The 24,264-nt window shown below is 28.4% G+C and overlaps 2 protein-coding genes across 5 annotated transcripts in view; one reads left to right on the top strand and one right to left on the bottom strand.

Moving 5' to 3' along the window:
- The window catches only part of LOC142329988 (uncharacterized), a 38,747-nt gene extending 31,365 nt beyond the window's left edge, over positions 1-7,382 (top strand). For both annotated transcript variants that reach the window (XM_075374982.1, XM_075374984.1), the window contains exons 2-4: positions 1,220-1,339; positions 2,407-2,588; positions 5,467-7,382. In XM_075374982.1, coding sequence (XP_075231097.1) covers positions 1,249-1,339; positions 2,407-2,588; positions 5,467-5,679 — 486 coding nt within the window. In that variant the 5' untranslated portion in view covers positions 1,220-1,248 and the 3' untranslated portion in view covers positions 5,680-7,382. The remainder of the gene's footprint in view (positions 1-1,219; positions 1,340-2,406; positions 2,589-5,466) is intronic.
- A 3,119-nt stretch (positions 7,383-10,501) lies between these two features.
- Positions 10,502-24,264, bottom strand: part of Dnaaf5 (Dynein axonemal assembly factor 5) — a 32,526-nt gene continuing 18,763 nt past the window's right edge. Inside the window, exons 7-11 of one of the 3 annotated variants that reach the window (XM_075375163.1) lie at positions 22,100-22,261; positions 14,886-15,065; positions 13,461-13,745; positions 12,344-12,523; positions 10,502-10,763 (exon numbers count right to left, since the gene is read on the bottom strand). In XM_075375163.1, coding sequence (XP_075231278.1) covers positions 10,624-10,763; positions 12,344-12,523; positions 13,461-13,745; positions 14,886-15,065; positions 22,100-22,261 — 947 coding nt within the window. In that variant the 3' untranslated portion in view covers positions 10,502-10,623. The remainder of the gene's footprint in view (positions 10,764-12,343; positions 12,524-13,460; positions 13,746-14,885; positions 15,066-22,099; positions 22,262-24,264) is intronic. The other 2 variants (XM_075375165.1, XM_075375164.1) reach the window with 2 other exon arrangements.

The following is a 24,264-nucleotide window of genomic DNA, read 5'->3' as shown; positions in this document are numbered from 1 at the left end:
CCAACAAAGAGAGCACTACTGTATGGAAATATTTTTTTAATACTTAACATAATAACTAAAAAAAACTAACTTAATTTTATATAATTGTAAAATAAATATATGTTACACACCAATAAAACAAACTGATTTTTTAAATAAATAATAAATAAAAAAATAAAAAAATTAGTAAATAAAAAATCTAACAAAAATGTTAATACTGTCTCATACTTTTTTAACAGATGATTTCAAGAATGAAAAACAACTTGATAATTCATCACCTACATTAAAATTAACAATGTTACTCGATTATTCTTTTGTTTTTAGGAATGCAAGTGCAACGAGAAATTTATGTGTAATTTTTAAAACAAATTTTTAGTCAATTTCTTCTTTGATTGATTGGCATATTTAAATTCTGGTATTGTTTATTAATCTTTTTTTATTATAATTATTATTATCTTCTGTTAAAAGTATTATTAATAATATAAACAGTTATTACTTATCTTTCAAAAACAAATCAATAGATAAAATATCATAATTTTTAGTTCATAAACAAAAAAATGGCAATCATTAAATTATCAATAAAGGGAAAAGAAAATCTGTCTTGATGCAAATATGATTACTTAATGAGCTCTCCTAGTAAGCAATTTCAGAAGGTTTAATCTCTTATATTTTTTTTGTTTACAAATGAAAAGCTTCTAACGCTTTTAGCTAAAATTTTAAATAAAATAAAAATAGAACAAAATTTCAGTTGTCACTAAAAAAAAATACTGGACGGTTTTGATGTTTTCAGTTTCATTCTATGTTATATCTATATCTTTAATATTAAATCCAAAGTTATATCAATTATGCAGTATTATGTATTCGAATCTTCAATTTAATCTTATCTAAAAACTGAATTTGTAAAAAATGAAATTTATTTACACTAAAATTTTTATTCTTAATATAAAACATTTTTTTTAAAAAGCTAATACTAAATAATAGCATAGTGAATGGAATTTTTAACATAAACTTAAATTTTTATCTTTTTACCTAATGTTTACCATGCATTTGAAGACTTAGTACAAAAAGTCAGTAGTACAAATACTACTGAAAATATATTTCATAGTTTTGAATGCAGTCTTATGTATGTACTAGTAAATACTAGTTTATAGTATTTTAATTTTTTATTTTAATTTTTTTTTTATAACAGAATAGCTCTCTTTCTCACCACAGTAGTTTTAATAGTACGTAATTATTTCAGGCGTGGTGAGACTTCTAACACCTTAAGTCATGGGGGAATCCATTGAAGATCTGGATTATGACTGCATCTACAATATGTTCTTAACAAAGATTATTCTAAAGAACTTGGCGTCAATCCCTGGTAAGTAAGACAATGTTTTGAACTATTTCACTGGTGGCTTAAGCACAAAATTCTAATTTCCTGCCAAGTTCACTTTACAAGGTCTAATGCTTATAATCCATCTACAGTTAAAAGCTCTGAAAATAAACTGAAATTCCAATTTCTAAAATCAATTTTTTCTTGTACATAGTATGAAGAAAAATTTCCTGATTACTTAATCAGAAAAAATGTATTTCTCTACATAAAGGTTATTATACTATAAATATCACATATTTACAAGAATTATTTGCTTTTATAAACTTATTTACAAAATATTTGTAAAAATTAGCTGTTTTTCTGCAGTGTGTTTCTACTGTAAGCTTTTGCTGGCCACAATGGAATTTGAGGCAATGTAGCTGCTGAGGAAGCTTTTATGTATATTTATACTCCACACTATGAACTATACAAAAACAGCATGTTAAAGAAATGCAAGATTGAATGTATTATGCATTAAAATATAGTATTTAAGGGTGTTTTCTTACTAGATAGGCTCCATTAACAACAAATATAGGTAATTCCATTGAAAGAGCTGATCACTCAAGTGATCTTCAGCTAGAAAAAATTTTGTGATGTTGAACAAATTTAAATTCTTTAAATAATTGTTTAATCACTGACAATAGGATAGAACAATACTGTATTTACACCTAAATACAGTATTAATGTAAAAAATATTTTCCAAATCTTGATAATAAAAAGCATCACACTGCAACCTTGGCATGATCCCAACTTCTACTTTTCAGATTTAATAAGCTTTATAAGAAAGGTCCTTAGTAGTGAAGAGTTAAAAATAGGGTGAAAGCATACACGACAAAAAAATGGCATAACTGATAAAACACAAGAACAATCATTGTGTAAGAAATAAATATAGAAAGAAAAGCAAAAACTATCCAAAGAGGAACAATTTTACACTTGGATGAATGTTCTGAAGATCATCCAAGCTTTTTATTGAACTTGTGAACTAAGTTCAGGATTAGTTTTATAATAATTATCAAAGTAGAAAACTCAATTTAAATTTAACACTTCTACTATTTACTATTTTTCACTTTCAGATCGTCAACGGGTACTCAGATGGACCAGGAAACTGACAACTTGTAACCGAACACTAGATGAACGAAAATTAAGAAATGATTTTATGTACTATTTAACATTAAATGTTCAGACTGGAGAACTGAGACCTCCATTTACTGAAGATCCTCCAGCTGGTCCTTTGCCTGCTATGGCTCAGTTGTTGGTGAGACAAAATTTGACAATTTACTAAACTCACTTTTTAGTAGAAAATAAATTTGTAAGATGTCACCTTTAAAGAATTTATTTTCCTTTGGATAGTCCTCTCCCTGAAGTGTATATTACTCTTAATTATTGGTAGTGATCCTTTTGTGTGCTGTATTTGTATATACTCTAGTGATACTCCTAATATCTTGCTTGGCTAACTGCCATGGAATTGTTACATATTATTAGCTCCTTCCATATATTGGCAATTCATTCGTTTATTTTTTTAAGTTTATATGCAATTTTAATTTTTGTATGGGATCCCATTACAACCCTATACGTGTTACTTTACTTAATTTGCTTCATAAGTGCTTGTTAAACAAAGACTGTTATCTTTGTTTACTATACTTTAGATTATTTGTATCATTTGTAAGTTTTATTAAAGGATTCCACTTTGAAGCATGGGAGCTGAAATCCTTACCTCTCGTGGCATTTATTTTACAAAACTAATACATTTTTCACTAAATTTCCTTCCAAGTTTTTCTCATTGTCAGTAAGATGGTATTTGGCAAGAAGTTGTAGTTATTTTTGGTATTTCTGAAAATATACTCTTTCTATCAACTGTGATACAATCTGTATCACAGTTGATAGAACTTTTTGTTTTAAAAGCAGGTGCCAATTATACACTTTATTTTCTTATATTGGTGCACTTCACAGCACTGCTTGAAAGCATGTGATACAGCAGCTACAAAATTTGAGAAATGCTCTGAGATAAATCTGCTACTCAAGGCCCCTCACTTTCATCAAATTAGAAAATTACTACTGCATTTACAAAGCGTATATATGGCTACTGTAAAAGAATGGTGCAGAGCTTAAGGCATGAATTAGAGAAAAAAAAACTATTGTTCTATCATCATTCCCATATGAAATGGTTTCATACAAAATAACTTCAATTTGCGCATGCTCTTTGTCTCTTGATAAATGTTCAATTGACATTCTTTTTCTACCCATACATGATATTATGGTTAATTTCTTCCTTAATTATTTCAGTTCACATAATTTTTACTAGCAATGTTTTTGTGCCGCACAAGGGTAAGGTCTGGATTTCTTGGAAGACACAATATTAGGGCCTTCTTGGCATAAAAAATCTGGCTTTTCATCCAAAAATTTTGAAGAACTAATTTTTTGGAAAAATTATTCAGTTTTTGAAAAAGTACTTTTTCAATTTTAATTCAGTTGAGGAAAGCAATAGTCATTAAACATTTTTTAGAAAAGAAAAAGGCTCAAACATTTGATTTTTCATCAAACCACACCAAACATTAACTTGGTTTCATGTGTTTTCTAAAAATTGTTTCCAAATCCCATCATGTGCTTTCTAAAAATTGTTACCAAATCCCAATATTTGTGAATTGCATCTATTAAGACATATATTAAGGTGAAAAGCAACTTCATCTGTAAAAATTAGTTTAAAAAAAGACAGAGAATTTCCAAAAAAAAGTATCTAATACACCACGACTTAATATTGGTATAAAAAAATTAAAAGCATCACTCATATTAAAGATTCCTGCAAAGATATTATACTCAAAAAACGTGTTATTGGATTTCGCATAGGTTTCATGCGCATGTCCATTCATCCGGTGTATTGTTGAATCAGCATTGTTAGTAGTACAAAGAATGTTTTCCTGTAAGGTTGGAGTTGAAAATGGGCCTTACAACTGAGGAAGAAGTTTTCATTGTGAAGTATTTTTGCTAATACAGAAATGGCAATCAAGGCAGGCAGGGTTTGAAGTTAGTGACTGGTAGTGTATTCTGTCAACAGAAGGGAAGTCTGGTGACTGTGTGTCCACAAATGAGAAGTGGCCTAAAGGAAGTGTTTGACGAACATCCTTTAAAATAAACATCAGCAATACGTTGCTTCAGCGATTGTTTAGACATAAGTGCTGAATTCAGGTTTGACAATAAAAAGAATACAGAATAACAGCTCAAGTACTGTATAGTTGGCACATTTTGTAAATTTAAGAAATTGATAGAAAACTAAATTTCTGAAACGTAGTGAAATTAAATTCATATCATTTGATATGAAATTCAAATAAAATGCTATGCAAAAGTACTGATATTTACTCTGCAGTGAGGAATGTATTTTGGAAGATGGTTCAAAATTTATCAGCTCCTTGATTACTGTCTTGGTCACATTTTTATTTCTAATTAATAAATCTTGGCCTAAAATTCAAGAATGTAACAAAAAACTACATGAACAATGGATGTAAATAATAAAACAATGGACTACAGGCTCACATTCAACTTGGATATCTGAAAACTTCCAGAATATTATAACAAATAAGGATCATTATGTATTTTAATAATTCTATTTTCATGAACATGGAATGTGCATTTTCTTCCAAACTTTGTCTCCACTTTCATCCTGGTTTCCTATTAAATAAATAGAGCAGCTTTCCCACAACAATTGAAGGCAGCTTTCCCATCATATTTGTCTTTAACAATTTTATAAGTTCAAGTGTTACTAAAGCAGATGTTACACATGCAAAGTTAGTGTGCTTATTCACTAGTTTGTGCTATGCGCATGATGCAGATGCAGATGCGAGCCATCTACAAAGGAATACTTTATGAAGAAAACAATGTCCTTACAAGATAAAATCCTTCTTGTTGCTTGCCTAAAATGGTTTTGTAAAAATTCAGTTTTTAACATTTGTCCAGTATTAAAGAGAAATTAATCTGAAATGATATTTATGAAATTGTAACTTGAACAAACTGTAACATTTACTTTTATTAATATAACAATTATCTTGTTAATTAACTGTTAATTGTCAATTATCTTGAGTAATACTAATAGGTTAGCGGAAAAACACACTTAAGACATTATTTGTATTATTCTTTGATAGCCAGGAGGCGCCGAGGCGACTGCAGAGGCACTAGAGATGGAGGCAAGAAAAGGTTGCTGGGGTGATGATGTAGATGGAGCAAGCGGAGAACGTCCAATGTTGATGAGACAGTCGCCAGACGGTGGAGCATTTTTGGCAGCTCAACCAATACCAAAATGCGGTGCATTTTGTTATCTAGCAGTCGTATCAAAGAAGAAAGAGGATTCACCTTGAAACCACTCAAAACAAAAAAAAATTCATTCGCTTATATACACACACACACACACACACACGCACAATATACACATACTCCTCGTATACTCACACAAACAGGCACCACAGAGATTGGATATGTTAAATTTTTTTAACACATGTTCATTGCAGCCAGTAACACTTCTATTGTAACATACATTCAACAATAACATTATTGTAATTTGTAATAATAAATTTAACACTTTAAAAATAGGAAAAATGATTTGAAAATATTTCATGTTTTAAAAACATTTTTTGAACTTTTAAAATATTTTTATATTAATATCCACTGTATTTTATTGATTATTAATCATATTAAATACAGTAATAACAGAATTTGCCAATTGAAAGAATTCCTTTTCAATTTTTTTTAATTTGTAATTTTTAAATTAAAAAAAAAATTTATCGTGGACTGGTAACTGGATGATCTTGATAATCAGATCTTAAGATCAGATAATTCTTTTCTGGTAAAGTTATGAAACTAATGCAAAAAAAGTTTCATTTAAAGAAAATGTGAAAAGATTTGTGAGGAAACAATGAATTAACTGTGATATTTTATAACCCTCTGAGAACAATTAAAATATTAGTGTCATTGCCATTACATTATTACATTTTTTTGGAAGAATTTGGTAAAATAAAAGCTGTAAAGTTAGTAAAAATAAAACTGTAAATTGGTAAAAATCTACAAAAATAAACAGGTTGATTCTTGTAACATATATATATTACTATTTTTATATTGATATATTCAAGAACAAAAATTTGACCACAAAGCTAATTTACATAACTTGGTGTTCAGATTCTAAATTTACATTACTTAGTGTTCAGATTCTAAATTTACATTACTTAGTGTTCAGATTCTAAATTTTAAATAAGTTAAATGACAATTTTAATTTTATGGAACATAAATTTATTACAGAAAAGCAAAATACCAGGGCATTTTATAAGCATATAATCTATATTTATAAAATAGTTTTTTTGTTTTCCAATTTGCTAACTCTCTGGAGCAAATTAACTTTTTTATAATACTCAGCTTTTTGGTCTATTTTTATTATATTAAAGTTTAAGATGTCAGATTCTGGTGTTTGCATACTGTAGAAATGTTTTTATGTATAAAATATATGCTATATTAAAATTTCCAAATTTTTCATGATTTTTTTCAATTCATCTACATCTTTACTATCCAGACATGAAAGGGAAACTTAGTATTTGTAGTTGAATTATGATCTATTGCATTCACGCAACATTGGCAGTCCTGTGAGTTGTGGTGTTGCATTAACGCAATGTTTGGAAAAGTAAATTGTAAACTGTAAACATATGACTGATAATTACATGAAACATTAATTATAATACATATTAATAATCTTCAGTTCAATACTGTTGTCTGTAATGTAATTTTTTTTTACATTTTACTTTTGTAAAATGTGAAATAACAGTCGACATGTAAAAACACTTAAGCATTTCTGATAAATAACAGTTTGACTAGTTTCATTTGTCTGTGTTAATTTTGTGTATTTGGCTAATTTTAATTTCTGTTGATAAAATATAAAAACAGCAGTATCAATGCTACTTACAGATAACATCCACCACAACTTTTTACCTCTTGCTCAGATCCTGTAATCTACTCCTCTGTTACCTTGAAAAAGTCTGTGAAAAATACCTTCAGAAAAGTTTTCTCTAAGTGTGTCTTCCAGTTACTATTAAATTCTTTTTCATCAGTTTACTTAGTTGTAAAAATTAAATAAATTATCAGAGAAAATATGATTTTTAATTACTTCCAACAAATCACTACTACTTATATCTGTCCTTCGTTATACAATTTTTTCTTAATATGGCTCAATCCTGTAGGAATAACATCAATTGGCTAAATTTGACATAAAATTCATTATAATATTGGAGTTTTTAAAATTGTTTTTAAAATTGAGTTTTTTGGGTTGTCAAATAAATTCAGTTTTTAATTTCATCAACTGTATATTGATGTTGGCTTGTACAAAAGGGGGTAGTATACCTAAGCTTATTGGCATCTTAACTCAGTACATTTTATTTGGGGAAGTAACAGACAGCCTATCAGAAGAATTCCAAGAAATCTTTTAAGTCTGGACAAATTAAAAGCTATGGTTCCTTAGCGTAAGAGATAAAAAAGTAATAATGTCCAGGAACACATCAAAAATTAAATTGAATGTTTCAATAACTGTTAACCACCATATTAGTTCACTGGTTTCACTACTGTCTAGAACTTTTAATGTAGTTTGTACTTTTTGTTTTCTGTTCAGTACTAATGGAATTATGGATTCAAAAAAGAATCAGCAATATCCAAAGTAATGAGATCACTGCTCATCATTAACAATTTGGTTATCAATATTTTCTTTATATTTTTGTCTTCAGGTGGTATAATTACTGCATTGATCAGTGCTGCAAACAGCTCTTCTGTAACATTCTTATTGAATAATCATTGCAGAACATACTGGTCAATGTAATGTCAATTATGCTTACCTGCTTGATTACAGATTGCACAACTAGGAAATAAAAAAACATTTTGTCAAATTATATGGTATGCTAATTGTGACAAAACTATATTATGAAATAAAGTATTTTACGTACAAGCAAGGTGCTGCTGCGCTCAATCATGTTCAGTGCAATAGTAGTACTATCATCTTGCTTTTACAAAGTATAGTGATATAAAAATTTTGGTTTTCAGATTTCAGTGGAAGTATCCATTTTTACTAGTTTTGGTGAAATGTATCTATGAATCTCGCACAACTCAAAAATGATTAGCTGCAGCATGTTAAAATTTTTTATTTAGGCCTTGTAACATCTAGTTTTACACCTCCCCTTTTGATTGTAATTGACTGGACCAAAAGTGTCCAAAAACCCAAAATCCAACAAAATATGATCAAGGTTGTGGTTTTTCAATATATTTGTTTCAGCATCTACATAACTTTTTTATATTTTGATATTGATTTTGAGAGGATATATGTTCATACCAAACCATGCTCATTTAATTCAAATCTAATAAAGTTGCTCTTTCCACAGAAGTAAGCTCTCATAAATTACTCTGGATTACAGATCAAAAACAGTTGATTTTTTGTAGTTTTAAAACAAGATTACACAGGAGGGTTATTGTCTGTAAAAAGCAAGAAAGAAAGTACAAATAAAGATTTACACAAATTTTTTCTATCTTTCTTTGTGGCATCCAAATTATACCAGTAATGTTCACAGCCTCTAATGTGCAGCTAAGAATAATATATTAGTAGTTTCCAGTGGTGAAATGTGAATTTTTTCAGCCTCTTATAAATTCAGTTACAAATTCAGCCTTTTGTAAATTCAGTTATTTACAATATCACATGTGGTTTGGATTGAACATAGATAGTTCAAAAGAACTATCTATACAGATGCACAGCAACAAAATATTTTGTCAAAATATCACTTAAAATGTGCAGATGAAATTTATTTGAAGCACTTTTTGTTGTAGTGAGTAACAAGATGTATCATCAGGGGCAATTGTTATTGTGATGAGATATTTCATCAAAATCCAGTAACGAGTGCAAAAAATATGTGGTATTTTGCACATTGTCTGTTTTAAAAAACCCATAAATAATTAAGATTCTTTACGATGTATTTATTTATGTGATGCTCTTAGCTGCTGTTTTATTCAATAGAACAGCTCTGGTGTAAAAAGCAACCTGGAAATTTGAATGTACATTTTGCTTACAAAAGCATGTTCAATGTACCTCTTGATATCCATTTTGACTAGTTTTGGAGTGACATCTGTACATATGTATGCATAACTCAAAAATGATTTAGCTATAGAATGTTGAGAGCATTACGCAACTTTACAAAATTTAACCTTTCCCCCTTTTTCCTTCCCTTCTCTTCTTTCCTTTCTCGCAAAAATATTTCTTTTAATATAACTAATACACATATATTCTGACAATGAGCCAAATCTGACCATAAATACAATTTTCTGAATTATCTCAACCCCAGTGCCACCTAGCTGGTATAAATTAATTCAGAAACCTTCACGGACATGTGCATAACTCACCAAAGTTTCATCAGAATTGGATGAATGGTATAGGAACACATACAGGACAAACAACATTCATTTTTATATATATATATATATTTGCAAACCTGGCAATGCTTTACTATTGCTAGTTTGATAAAACATTAAAAAAACTGAACATTACAGAATCCACACAACCTAACTTTTCACTTTATCCCCTTTCTCCATTTCTCTTTCCCCCTTCTTCCTTTTTTTCTTTCTCCCACATGTAAGTCGGTGCAAATATGAACATTGCCTTTATATATATATATATATAGAAGAAACTCTGTTTGTATATTTGTTTTGTAAAAATCTTGACATCAATGCCATCTAGCATGTTTAATTTTTGCATTTTTTTTTTATGTAACTAATATATATTCTGAGTATGAGCCAAATTGGACCATAAATACAATTTTTTGAAATATCTCAACACCAGCGCCACCTAGCAGGTTCAAACTAATTCAGAAACCTTCGCTGGCATGCGCACAACTCCTCACCAAAGTTTCATTGCAATTGGATATGAATGGTATAGGAACACATAAAACATTCATTTCTAAATATATATAAGATTAATTAAAACCTGTGATTGAAAAAAGATTTTTACAATAAATAATAATAATTCAATAATAACAAAAAAAAATTGAAAAAATATGTAATTTAATAGCCGTACAAGGAAGTCATTTTTTTTTTTTTCATTGAAGCTAATCAGTCACAAAGTATCAAGTTTTATTACGTAATGATAAAAAAAATAATTGAATGCAATCATAAATTGGAATCACTTTAATTAAAAAACTATAATATACATAAATAAGATAATTTAAAAAAAAAATAATATAACAGAATCATCAATTGTAAAAATACTTAATATTTAATTTACTGCAATAAAATTATGAACTTGTCTTGTTAGAAATTTCACTTTTTAAGTATTTAATCAGTTTGTTAGAAACATCTTCTTCACGAAATGAATCGACTGTAATTTTATTTAACAATTCTTCTGGGTTTGCTTTACCCACATCCTTTAAGGTATCTGGAAAAATGTAAAATAATTCATATTCAAACAAAATATAAGCATGCAAAAGTAGCAGTGCTTATTAAGCAATAAAGTAGCAAAATAATATAGACTTAAATTCTACCACTACTTTATTCATACTCTCAATTACTTAATTAATCTTACTGTAACTATAAACTGAAAATAATTATAACTACTTTTTTTGTTTTGCAATTAGGATATATTAATTTAGAAAAATCCCTTATCCATCACTTATGGTTCTGTCAAGACTCCTGACTGCATGAGTAGTCTATCTTTTACCATCATCATAATCTCATTCCATCCATCTGAGAAATGTATAAATTATCTCTTATCACATAATTTACTATCATCTGATTAAACATCAGTTCAAATATTTGCATGTCAAAGTTTGAAAAAACTCTCCACCAAGTTTTATGAAAAAAAAACCTTTGCAAAAGAAGTGAAAAAAATTCTGTGTTGAGAAAAATTAGGGTCATAAGAAACAACTCGGAGTCAAATTTCCAGACTTCAAAAATGTTTATATTAACATAACATTTTAATGAACGTGAAATTCAAGATTTTCTGATAACATGTTTAGCCCCAAGGGAGATTTTTCATTTCAAAGTTAGCACTTTGCGTTAAAGGGAAGTCCAAATTAAGAGAACAAGCCTACGTGGGTTCAGCAGTTTTTCTGTTTAGTCAGAACATGTTAGTCTTAACATAAATTCTGTAATTCCTGATCCCACCAAGTGTGAAGTGATAGCCCTCATCTGATAAAGCACTATTGCTATGATGAAACATCTGTGAAATTGTTTCTGTTTATGGTGATGTGATGTGATAAAATAACAAAATGGTTTACCATTCGTACACAAAAGAGAAAAAAAAATAGAATCTGTATTAAATGTACAATAAATTCAAAAAACTTCACCTAATTAATTTAACTGCTATAAATATTTTTCTAAAAGCACTTTTCTCCAGTTCTGTATGATGCATTATGGTGATTTGAAAAAATATGCCGTTTTGTGATTATTATTATTCTTTAATTTTTATTGAGATTTTTATTAGTTTTTGTTATAAAATGATTGAAGGAAATGATTTACAGGAAAAATAGGAACAGAATGTATCATCTATCACCATAATGCATCATACACAACTGGAGTGCTTTTAGAAAAATATTTATAGTAGTTAAATTAATTAGGTGAAATTTTTTTTAATTTATTGTGCATTTAAACCAAATAGATTATGATTAATTGTATTAAAATATCAAGAAACAGTAGCGCAAGTTTTTAACAGGATTTAAGCTGAACAAAGTGAAAGTAAAACAAAGGCATTTTTGTCCCGCTTTCATCTCAATACAATATTTTAGAATGGTTGGAAAAATTAAGTTTTACCACCAAAACACAAAAATGAAAAAGCCAGAATTTATTGCTGATCAAATTAATATTGATTAATCATTTTTTTTTTCTTTTCAGTACAAACCTTCATACTTTGGTCTATATTTTTTCTGAACATACAGTACTTTGCTAATACATAACTGTTATAATATAACATTATATTAAAAACAATGAGGAATTTATCAATAAAAACGAATGACTGACCCAAAACAGTGTTACGAATTTCTTCATTAGTATCATCCATATGTATAAGTAACGTATTATGTAATAGTCCAACAATATGATCACCACAAACCGCAGTTGGTTCTTTATAAACCACTCTAATTATTTTTAATGAAGCTAATCGTACTACATCACTTACATCATCCAATCTTTTTAATACAACTGAAAAAAACATTTTTTAGGAATGTAAAATCATCAGAAAGCTTTTTGGCTTCATCTTAAATAAACACTTTATTTAATATCTGTATTATTCCCTGCAAGTATTCAAAAAAATTATACATATTTTCTTTATGTTTATAACATTACACGAGTAAATTATAATTGATATATATGTTGATTGTATTTTTTTTACTGTTAATTATTCCTAGAGCTATTATTTTTAGGAAAGTAAGACACTGTAAACAATAACCCACCTGTAGGTTGCATGCTGATAGGAAGAATTTGTAAGATTAAACAAGTCAGTAGTAGTCGTGATGAAAAAGAAAGTGAGATAATTATACAAAAATAAAAAATAAATTTTTTTTATTATATCAACCAAATCTTGCAATAAATAACTTTAACCTTTAAAAAAAGTTCCACAGATTACTCAACATTTTCATGTCAAAAATTATCAAATACAAGAAATTAACACTATAATAACCCAGTCAAATAGAAACCAATATATATATATAAAACACATTTATTGAGTTTATTCTGATACAACTTCATAAAAATAAATAAAATTACAAAACATAATTGTATGGAACACCATTGTTTGTTTGTGTGTAATCTGGCTTTTGACAATATCCTAAATACAAATCTTTTTATTTTGAAAAAAATTATAATTAGTTACTAATCCCTGGAATCACAATAGAACAATACTTGTCATATATGAGAACTACACAAGTTAAAAAATATTTTGGAGTTAAGTTAATAATTATATAAATGTGGTTTGGTTCGCCTTCAAAATAATGAAACTACACAGAAATAAAATATCATTCAGCAATCTTTTGGAATACACAACCCCTTCTAGAAAATTCTGCAGTCCATAAAAGATAAGTGAAAGAGTAATTTCATTAATTAATAATAGAAAAGTTAACCAAAGATGAAATATATTTACCAGGTATTAATGTGTTTACATGTTCTTCACTCAAAATATTTCCATATTTTGCACCACGTATTAGCATCTGTAATGATTCTAAACTATATAAACGAGTTTTAATGACGCTGTCTTCAACTAAACTAAGAAGATGTGGTAAAAACAGATTGAGCATATCACTTGAAATTTTATTCGAAGAAAATTTCATCATGTTATATAAACCTTGACTGAGACATGCAGCAGATGCTGTTCTTAGAGCTTCTGCTGAACGACCAGCTTTCCAGACCAACTGTTTTATCAAAACCTCTGAAACAAAAGTATAATCACTTTTTAGTTTAAATTATGATTATTTGTAATTATTATAACTAGTATTACAATTAAAAATATTAATAGATGCTACTTCTTTAACTTTTACATCAACTTACTTCACTATAATCAAATTAGCACCTTGCTTTGACAAATGTGAATAAAGTTTATAAGATCTAAAAACTGCTACTACAATATTGTTGTAAGTATTTTCATGAACAAAAATAAATGCATTTCATTAATTGTACTATCTAATAACAAAAAATATTTAAACCTATGTCTATCAGGTCTATATTAAACTTTTATACATAACTCAATGACTAACATTAGTTGAATCATTTTTTAATATTTTTGACTAAATTGACTAATTAGATGATTAAGTTTTATCGGATGATATTTACATTATAAAAAAAACTTTAAATTGTCAACTATTAAGATTGACTTTTGAAGAAAAAAATGATAAAATACTGAAATTACGCAGAATATTTGAATAATATGTCCTGTATGGAAATGCTTCAAGAACACAAAAAAGGGACCTGCCTCTAGTTGTTTTTAGTAGGAACTTTTTGTGGTACCTAATAATTTAATTTTTTTTTTTTAATTTACAAAATGCTGGGTGCTGGAACTTCTTCACTAGCAAAAATTTAAACAGATACAATTTATTCCTAATTCCCAGGTTATTTCATAAAATATTTGCACTACTTGTGTATTTTAAACTATTGCAGAAAAAGTTTAACCAGTTGACGCAAAGAAAATTCAATATTGTTGCAAAATTTGGCAGAAAATCATTACTATTAAACATACATTTTTATTTTAATTAATCATGGTAAGGATATTCTTTGCACAATCAAATAAACAGTGCAACCATATGATGTAAAATCTACAAAATTAATTTGGATATATAAATTATTATTGTCTCTAAGTTACTAAAACTAATAAAAAAATTAAATAAACAAAAAAAAATTAATAATTATTTGGAAATAATTCAAAATATGACTCTAATTGGGTGTAGAAGGAATAAGAAATTGCTTACTAGGAATTGCGCGTAAAAAAAAAAATTATATCCATAAAAATGGAAGAGACTGCTGAAAAGCTATAACAATGAATAAATTAAATAAAAATTTAACAAAGCATATTTACCTGTCAACAAAACTTCAAAAAAATATTTTTTATCATCTAAAATAGATATCAGTTTATCATTTTGTAAAATATCAAATATTGCCCATAAGATTTTTAAAACAACTTCTGGATCTATGCCTTCTTCCATTGCAGATTTTAAAATTATTAAAATTATATCCAAACTAGCCACTACACCATATTCTGTAAATAATTTAAAAGAAAATTGGTAAACAACAAATTATTAGTAATAGACTAATTGAGTTACTTAGCTGCTACTTCTAAAACATAACTGGCATCACAATGAAGAAGTGAAATAAACAGTCTATATCATTACTGAATCTATTTATATATATGTTGGTCAAATTTTATCTGCTGACTAATTTATTACCTGGCAAAGTTCAGTCCTAAAAATTTCCTTATTACATTCATGTGATATTTACAAAAAAAAAAAAAATACAAACACATTTGATTTAGTTATTTTAAACCAAATCTTCATACTTGTACAATATTTTATAAAAAAATATTTTATAATTATTAATCTAGTTACATCAATAATAAATTCAGAATAAGAAAAAGCACTGTTAACTTATATGGCAGAGCTAAAACTGAATGTGTAAGTTTTCTAACTTAATTCATTAAAGTGCAAATAATGTAGAACATGACTTATTTGAACAGAAAAAGGATATACGAGGTCTGTAAATAAAGTAATGAGACTAACTTTTTTTGGCAGCCAAAATGGTAACACTGTAAAGTTACTAGTAAACATATGGTTATATGAACAGCTGATTTATATTAGGTATTAATATTTTTAGTTTATTGTTGCCACGTGAGAAGTAAACTTTTTGTGAAACGAGTTTTTGTTGTTACAAAAATGAGTGATACTGATTACGAGCAACGTTGTGCAATCAAGTTTTGTGTTCAACTTCATGAGAATGCTACTGAAACTTTTTCAAAATTCAAAAAAATACATATGTTTGAGATGATGCTCTGTCACAAGTCCAAGTTTTTAGGTGGTTTAAAGAATTTCAGATGGTCGGGAATCAGTTATGGACAATCCACGCTCTGGAAAACCATTAACGTCCAAAAGTGACGACAATGTTGAGCAAATCAGGGGCGAAATGAAACTGATCCTGATTTTCTGAAAACATGTTATTATTGGTGATGGATATTTGAGTACGACCCAGAAAAAAAACACCAGAGCAAGGAGTAGCAAACTTCACAAATGTCCCAAATGAGCAAATAAAAAATCAAAACCATGCTAATTTGTTTCTTCAACAGTAATGACATTGTCCATAAGGAGTTTTTTCCTATAGGAAAATCAATAAATCAATATGTTTACCGAGAAATTCTTGAAAGACTGTGGAAAAGAGTTGCCCACATAAGATCAACCATCAAAGACAACTGGATGCTGCATCATGACAATGCACCTTGTCACACTGGACTCTCAATTAATATGTTTTTGGCAAAGAAAAACATTCCTGTAGTTACTCAACCATCTTATTCACCTGACTTGAATTCCTGCAACTTTTTCCTATTCCCAACTTTAAAAAACACCTCAAAGGACAACATTTTGGAACAGTAGAAAACATTAAAAAAATGTAACCAACCATCTGAAGGATATTCCGGTTTCTAAGTTCCAACACTACTATGAAGAGTGGGAAAACCGTTTGAAGCCTTGCTTGGCTAAAAAAAGGGAACTATTTCAAAGGTGTTGAGTCCATGTATAATTGGATTGTAAATAAAATGTTTTTCTGAATCAGTTTCATTACTTTATTTACAGACCTTGTGTGTGTGTGTGTGTGTGTGTGTGTATATATATTTTAGCTAATTATATAATATAAACTTATTCAACCTCTCTACAAAGCACAGAATTAAAGAACACTCTTACCTTATTTTTTTTCATTTTCAAAGCACTTTTGAGCCTAAGCCCATCTTCAGTAATTTTTTCTTTTTTACAATTACATATTAAAATACATGATGATACGTTAACATTTTTGGAACAAATATTTGTCTAGTCAATAAAAGTTTTTTTTTTTAATTTAAAATCGTTAACATACTGTCAATAATGTCAATACTGTAATGTACTGTACTGTCAGTATGTCAATATAACACTGTACTGTATTGATATATTGACAGTATGTTAAAGATTTTAAATAATAATGTTTTAAATTTTAACGTTTGACTTGCATGCTGGGTTGACAATACACACACAACAATGAATTATGACAATTTGGAGAAAAATTAAATAACCACTAACAAATAATTAACAACAGAAATTAAAATTTGCTATGATTCAATTATGGTTGGTAATTAAACTATTTAAATGTATAAATTTTTGAAATGACAAAGAAAACCAAATGTTTTCATAAAATTTGTTTTAGTTTGGTGTTTTAAAAGTTTAGTTTTAAAAAATTTAAATTAAACCATAGCTCCAACCCTAAGAAAATATAACAAATAAAATAAAAATTATTTTCAAACATCTCCATAAGCTAAAGAACATATTTATAAGCAATATTTTAATAAATGTACTTTATATAAAGTGTTACACCAGGAAAAACCACAAAATTTTGTAGAAAATTTAACTGAGAAAATTGATTAAATCAAGTCTTAAAAAAAATATTAACATGAGAAATTCAATTCTAATTAAAAGCATACAACGTTCAAGCTAACCGAGAAAAGTCAGAATGCAGTTTAATATAATATTTTATTTGAAAATCAGCTCATTACTGTAAATTTTTAACTCAATTTTATTAATTGGCATTACTGGCTATGAAGTGAAATTTAATTTAAATATGATTTACTGTTGTCCACACAGTATTATGCACTAGACATTTTGATATTCCAAAAACTACTGTAGAATGAACATTACATTTTCATGGATTTCATATATGAAAAACAGTGCCTTCAGACAAAAGATAATTTGCGCGACTCCAATTTTGTGAATGGATTACGTTGTTATTAATTACAATTACATACTTTCATGACTACTGTCTATACATGAAGCTACTTTTATCGGTGACATTATCAACAGCATCACAAACCCAAATTATCATCACTGATCAAGGGAATCCATATGCTATAATGGATAAAAATTTTCAGTATAGATTTAAAGAGCCAAGTTAATTAATTGATCAATAAACAAGTTAAATGGGCCTCTCAAACTGGAAAATTCATCTCACTTGGCAAAGTTGTACTGAAAATGGCTGACTACCAAAATGACTAGACATGTACATTCAATTCAACAGAGTATGTGTATATTCTACTTATCATTAACAGAATTTTAAATTAACACATTTTTGTTGAAGGATTGTTTCTGGAAGATTTGTTAATTGGCTACCAAGGTTTCCAAAAACTCATAATTATTACTTACATAGTTGGATTAAAAGTGAATTTTATAAACTAAAAATGAATATGAGAGATGAACTGACCGCTTGAGTATTACATATTTCTGCTCTTGTAAAGATTCATGAAAATGTTTTGAGATGAGAAACATAAAATTTTTGAAATGAATTAACAAGTGCATCGGTTTTAATGGTGGAACTTTTGAGCACTCTAGAAGCTAATGACATTTTGTTTTATTTTCACAATATTTTAGCATACGGGTTGGTAATCTTTATTTTTGTGTGATTATAATTTAGACTTTTAATTGAAATTTCTGCAATTGTAAATAAAGTTTAATTTCGCAAGCTGTAATCATCTTTATTGAATATCTACATTACTTGGAATATTGAATACCTATTACATTAATTTTCTCAGCATTAAATTCTCTACAAAATTTTTTTACAAAGCTGTTGTAAAACCGAAAAATAGTGGTTTTGACTTCAATTTTTTGATGTCCATTTTTCATTTTTCTAAAAAAAAATAGAAAATTTTAGAACAGTTTTAGAAATTTTTTTTTAATAATTTTCTGAACAAATAGAATAAAGATATGCATAACTAGTGTCCAAGAATTTTTAGTGTTGAATATTACCTATGGAGAAAATATGGGGGGAATTCTTTAAGCGGGTGTAACTCAAAACATTTTCAAGACCTATGCTTGTATGATTTTAACTCTGTAAGATCACCTCTTCTAATATTATACTTTGGAGGACACACTATATATGACTGCAAATCATCCTTTAATAAATTAATTTAACCTTTAATAATTTTTCTGTAAATTTATTTTTAATGGTAATATTATGCGTGCGCTTAATTATATAACATCCATATTTTTAATACAGATATAGGGCTAACAATCAGATCATCCAAACTTTTACAACTAAATTTATCAGTCTTACAAATATACATGTGGGCGTAATGTTTAGGATCCAATTTTTTATCAAATTAACAACTTTAACAAGTCAGAATGAGCTTCCATGAGGTGCACCTTCTTGAACAAACAGGTGAAATTTGTCCACAAAATGAAAAATAAAGTCATACCCCACTATCAACTCACTAGATCATATCTAGAGTTGAAACTTTGAACCTGGTCTCCCACCACAGGTGACCCTTGATATTCAACCATGAAAGGTATTTTAAGGAATACTACACCAGCTGATCCAAGCAACACCAGAGTTCAATTGTAAGCACTGGAATGCTCTATTACTGTTTAGATGAACAAAAAGAATATGAGATCCAAAATCAAGCCAAAGAAAATCACGTACAATTCCATACACAGCGTACATAATGGGTTACACTCCTGCATAATGGGAAACTAAAAATAATAAAAGACTTGTGGACCAACACAAAATTCTCATCATGGGACTGTAGATAATAAGAATCACTGACCAGGATGCTATGGAACCTCAAGGATATAGACTGTACAAAGATGTTCGCAGGAAGAGAGTGATGAAAAGTGTCCCTCAGTTTGGAACAGGCTTTTTGGTCAACCTCAAAATAATAATCTCCATACAATAATTCAAGTCACATTCTCCAAGAATCTCAATAATCACTCTAAAAGCATCTAATAAAATCTACATCTTAATAAACGTCCACGCCCCCACTAATAAACAAATCGCCAAAAAAACACTGTAAAGAAACAGAAAAGGTCCGGGACCTACTCGACCAGACCATAAATAACATCTACAAAGATCACATTAAACAACTAATAGGAGACTACCATGACATCATCATGAAAATACCATGACATCACTGGAAAATCTGCCTGCCCAAAAGAGAACAAATGAAAGCGGATAGAGACTCATTGTTCTCTGCAGAAACCACAAAATCCACATAATTAAAAAATCCACATATTTCAAGAGGAAACCTCAAAACTCAAAACCTGGAAACATCTTGACTATACTACAGGAGAATGACTACTAGATCATGTCTTGAGGAATAGACATAAATCTTCTGAGGAATAGACATAGGCTCACATCAGCAGTCAAAATTAAAATTAAATCCACTCCCTAAAGGAAGCACCAAAACCAAGCCCCTAAAACTAAGAGAAAAACAGATGCTGCCCAACTAATCTAGAATGAAAATCTCCAAAACGCAATAAAAAAACAACAATCATGGATGAACTCAAAAACCTAGTCAACAACCTTAAAAAAATTGCAGAAGAATTGGCCCCAATAAAACCAAAAAAAAAGTTATCAATGATGGAACGGTGAGTGCGACAAAACAGTGGAGAAGAGACATCAAGCATGGTTATTACATAGATCCCAAAAATCAGAAACATCCTTCCAAAATCTAGTAAAATAAAGAAAATAAACCACCCAAATTCTAACAAAAATAAACAGACATCATTATAAAGATACACTGATATCAATAGAAGAAGAATTCAAAAAAATGCAGTCGAGAGACTATCACAAACCTTCAAAAAACAACTCCAAAAATACAAATCCCCCAACCCTATTAAAGAAAGAAGAAAACCATAATCTGGCTAATATCAAGAAAAACAATGTGGAACACCTAGCTAAATATTTCAACAAACTATTAAATTATGTAGAACAGATAGAACTCCTAAACTTCAATGCCGGCCCCCAATAACAATACCACCCCCCTCCCATAATAAAAGTCTACAAAGTACTGTGAGAGATGAAAAATTAAAAAGCGGCAGGAGAAGATCATACATTTGTAGAGGTCTGGGAACATGCAGGAAAACCAGCAAAGATTACCCTTCATCAACAACTTGTCAACATCTGGATCAAACAACTACCAGAACACTGGACAACAGCCCTCATCCACCAACTACACAAAAAATCAGACAAAGCAGACCCTAACAACTACAGGGGAATCTCACTCCTAGACACAGAAAAAAAAATTCTTTCAAGAATCATCCTCAACAGGATTTTCAGACCCTGAAGCTGTCCACACTAGATCATGAGTCTCAAGCTAATAATGGATTACAACAGAAAAAGAAGCAAAGATATGGTGATAATATTTGTGGACTTTAATAATGATCTGACTAAAGTAATCCTATGCAATCATAAAAGATGAAAATATATATATATATATATATATATATATATATATATATATATATATGCACATGTGATGGAATAATTTATTGCTACACTATTTTGAATTCATGCAGCAACAATACTGATGATCTCCTACCTATATTGAGTAGTTACAGAAAAAAGAAACTGCAAAATTTATTATAACAATTTTAATATAAACAACATGAACGAGACCATACACAGCATATGATGGAGCCAATATCAAGTAAATGTCTCTTGCAGTTTGTCTCTCTTGGTAACTATCTTTTGTCATTATTTCAATTCTCTCCCTACTATCAAAGTCTGGGTATCATCATCATTTCTTACCCTACATGTCTCCATTCTCCTCTATTTCTAACTAAACTTTCAAGTTCCTGACAGCTCCCATTTCCATTTAGATGATCTATAATTTTTAAGTTTTCACACTTGTAATTTTTTCACCTCCTACTGATCAGTCTAACACTATTTTAATCAATCATCCCATAATATCTCTCTGACATTAGCTTTCCTTTTCTGAACTGTTCTGATTAACCCATTATTCATTTATTTTCTATTATTTCTCTATTTTTCACTCCATCTGTTCAATTAATTTTCTTCACCTCCATGCCCTTATTTCAAAAGTTTCCACCTTTCATAGTGTCTGTGTTTTACAATATTTTTACAGATTACATAAAATTTGCTGATTATATGAAGCAACTGAGGTACACAGCTGCTTCCTCAACTGTGCAACAATACCAGTAAAATGAAAATATTCAGTACAACACAATAATAAATAGAACCCAATTACAAAACAAATGCAAAGAATTTAATTACCAAGTTCAGCCAAGATGAACTTAAATACATGTAACTGTGGACTATATAAAGTCCAATGAAATACACTAGTTTGAATTTGCTGTAACAAATGTCTGGTGCATTGTTTATGTAATTCTTCAACATTATTTAAACCACCATTTTCATATAATTTTTCAAGGATCCCTAAAACAATTGATAAAAATATATCATGATTAGAAATATATAATTAAATTACACTTTCTTATCAGTCTATCTTGGTAATAATAGGATATTAACTAATCATTATAAATGTTACCCAAAATTAATTGTAATAGAATGCAAAAATAATTAGTCAAATTGCTATTTAATGTGGCTACAATACACGCAAAACTTGATAAACAGCACTTCGATATATGTCAGTGCTATATCTTCTGATTACTGCTGCTAAAGTGAACTTATTTTCTTTTTCACTTTCATAATTCCTCCTCTCTGTTCTCTGATTGTCTTAATCGGTTCTGGAGGTAAATAACTAATTAAAAAATATGTCTGGTGCTGTTGTTGTGTGTAATATTATGTATATGCTTAATACATATTAGCAGGTAAAACAACCAATATTTTAATATATACAATGAACAAATGATCCCTTCTATCACACTATTTGGTGAGTTCATACACGTATAGAAAAGGAACATTTGATACATCTACCAAATTGTTTTCTAAAAGATCATTACTTTTTTTAAACTTTCACAACATTAGAGTTTACTTTTACTCATTTTCAGAAGAATATGTCATTTGGTGTGATCATATATCAAAGCAACACAAATTGGGCAATGATTATCCAAGAGATATTCTAGGGTTTAGGTATATAGCTATATGAAAACATTTTATTACAGATTTTCAAAACAAATGAATACAACACACATATTTGAAAGAGATAAAAACTGATTTCAAGCTTAACAGGGTCCTACAAATTTGACTTTAAATAAAGAATTAAACTTGATCTTAAAATAAGAAGGTTATTTACAAATAAAAAAAAGTCAGATATCTTGTTACTGAGTTTTTTCGGGAATGTTATGGATTAACTGGTGGTATATTATACCTCTATTAATTATATGATTAACCAATACCAAGAAATTAAAATGTAAGTGAAAACTAACTGGAATTACAAAATTCTTTAAGGGAAAATAAATTTTTCATTATTATTATTTTCTACTTAATCTATATTATTTTATTTTACTGGCAAGTATAAAACATACTATAACAACTTACTTTATCTTATTATAAAATTAATATATATTAACTTAGCAAAAACAATTATTTTGTTATTGTATTTGTCCATATTCCCTTCTGTACTAATATCTCAAAGACAAAAGTATAAATACTGTTTATCACCAAGAGTACAGAATTTGATAATGCTTACCTTATGCTTATTATTTTTTTCTAGTAGCGCTTTCGAGGTGCTATTAGAAAAAAATAATTAGCGTACGGTAAGAAGCATTATCGAATTCTGTACTCTTGGTGGTAAACGGTTTTTATACTTTTGTCTTTGATATATACATATATAAATATATATATATTTTTTTAAAATCAATTCTTTCATGAACCATACTCCTCTGTACCAATACAATTTAATTTATATTTAATAGATCAACCCAAGTACAGAACAACTGAAATAGGATTACTTACCTTATTTCATTACATAAACAGAAGAGCTTTGTGAGCTTAATTCACATCATCAGCTGCATTACATTTATACACATATTTCAAAAACATCATAACCTCGCAAAATATATAATATCATACCAATTATTAATTTATATTTTATTTTAAACATTGTTTAAACTAATTAAATATTATTAAAATCATTTAAATTAAATTTAAACATTTTAAATATGAATTAGGCAAAAAATAATTTCACCTGTTTATCAAAAACAAGTCCTCAGTTGTAAGAACTTTTTTAAATGAATTTGATATTTTACTTAATAAGAAGGTTATAACGATATTTTGTTTTTTCAATAAACCCCCCATTTTCACCTCCATGGTCCGATTTTGAACTTGACCGACATTTTGGGTCATTATATTTTATGTATCAATTTGAAAGTGATTGGCGAAAAATTTGGCAGTTATTGTGTTCACAAGAAAGTGAAATATGTATAGATATATATGTGAATATATCTATAAATTTTTGAACTGATGGTGGTTTTGGG

The sequence above is a fragment of the Lycorma delicatula genome, chromosome 9, assembly GCF_047948215.1.
Source record: "Lycorma delicatula isolate Av1 chromosome 9, ASM4794821v1, whole genome shotgun sequence".
NCBI lineage: Eukaryota > Metazoa > Arthropoda > Insecta > Hemiptera > Fulgoridae > Lycorma > Lycorma delicatula.
Note: the sequence above shows the minus strand (reverse complement) of the source record. Positions and strands in the feature narration are given on the sequence as shown.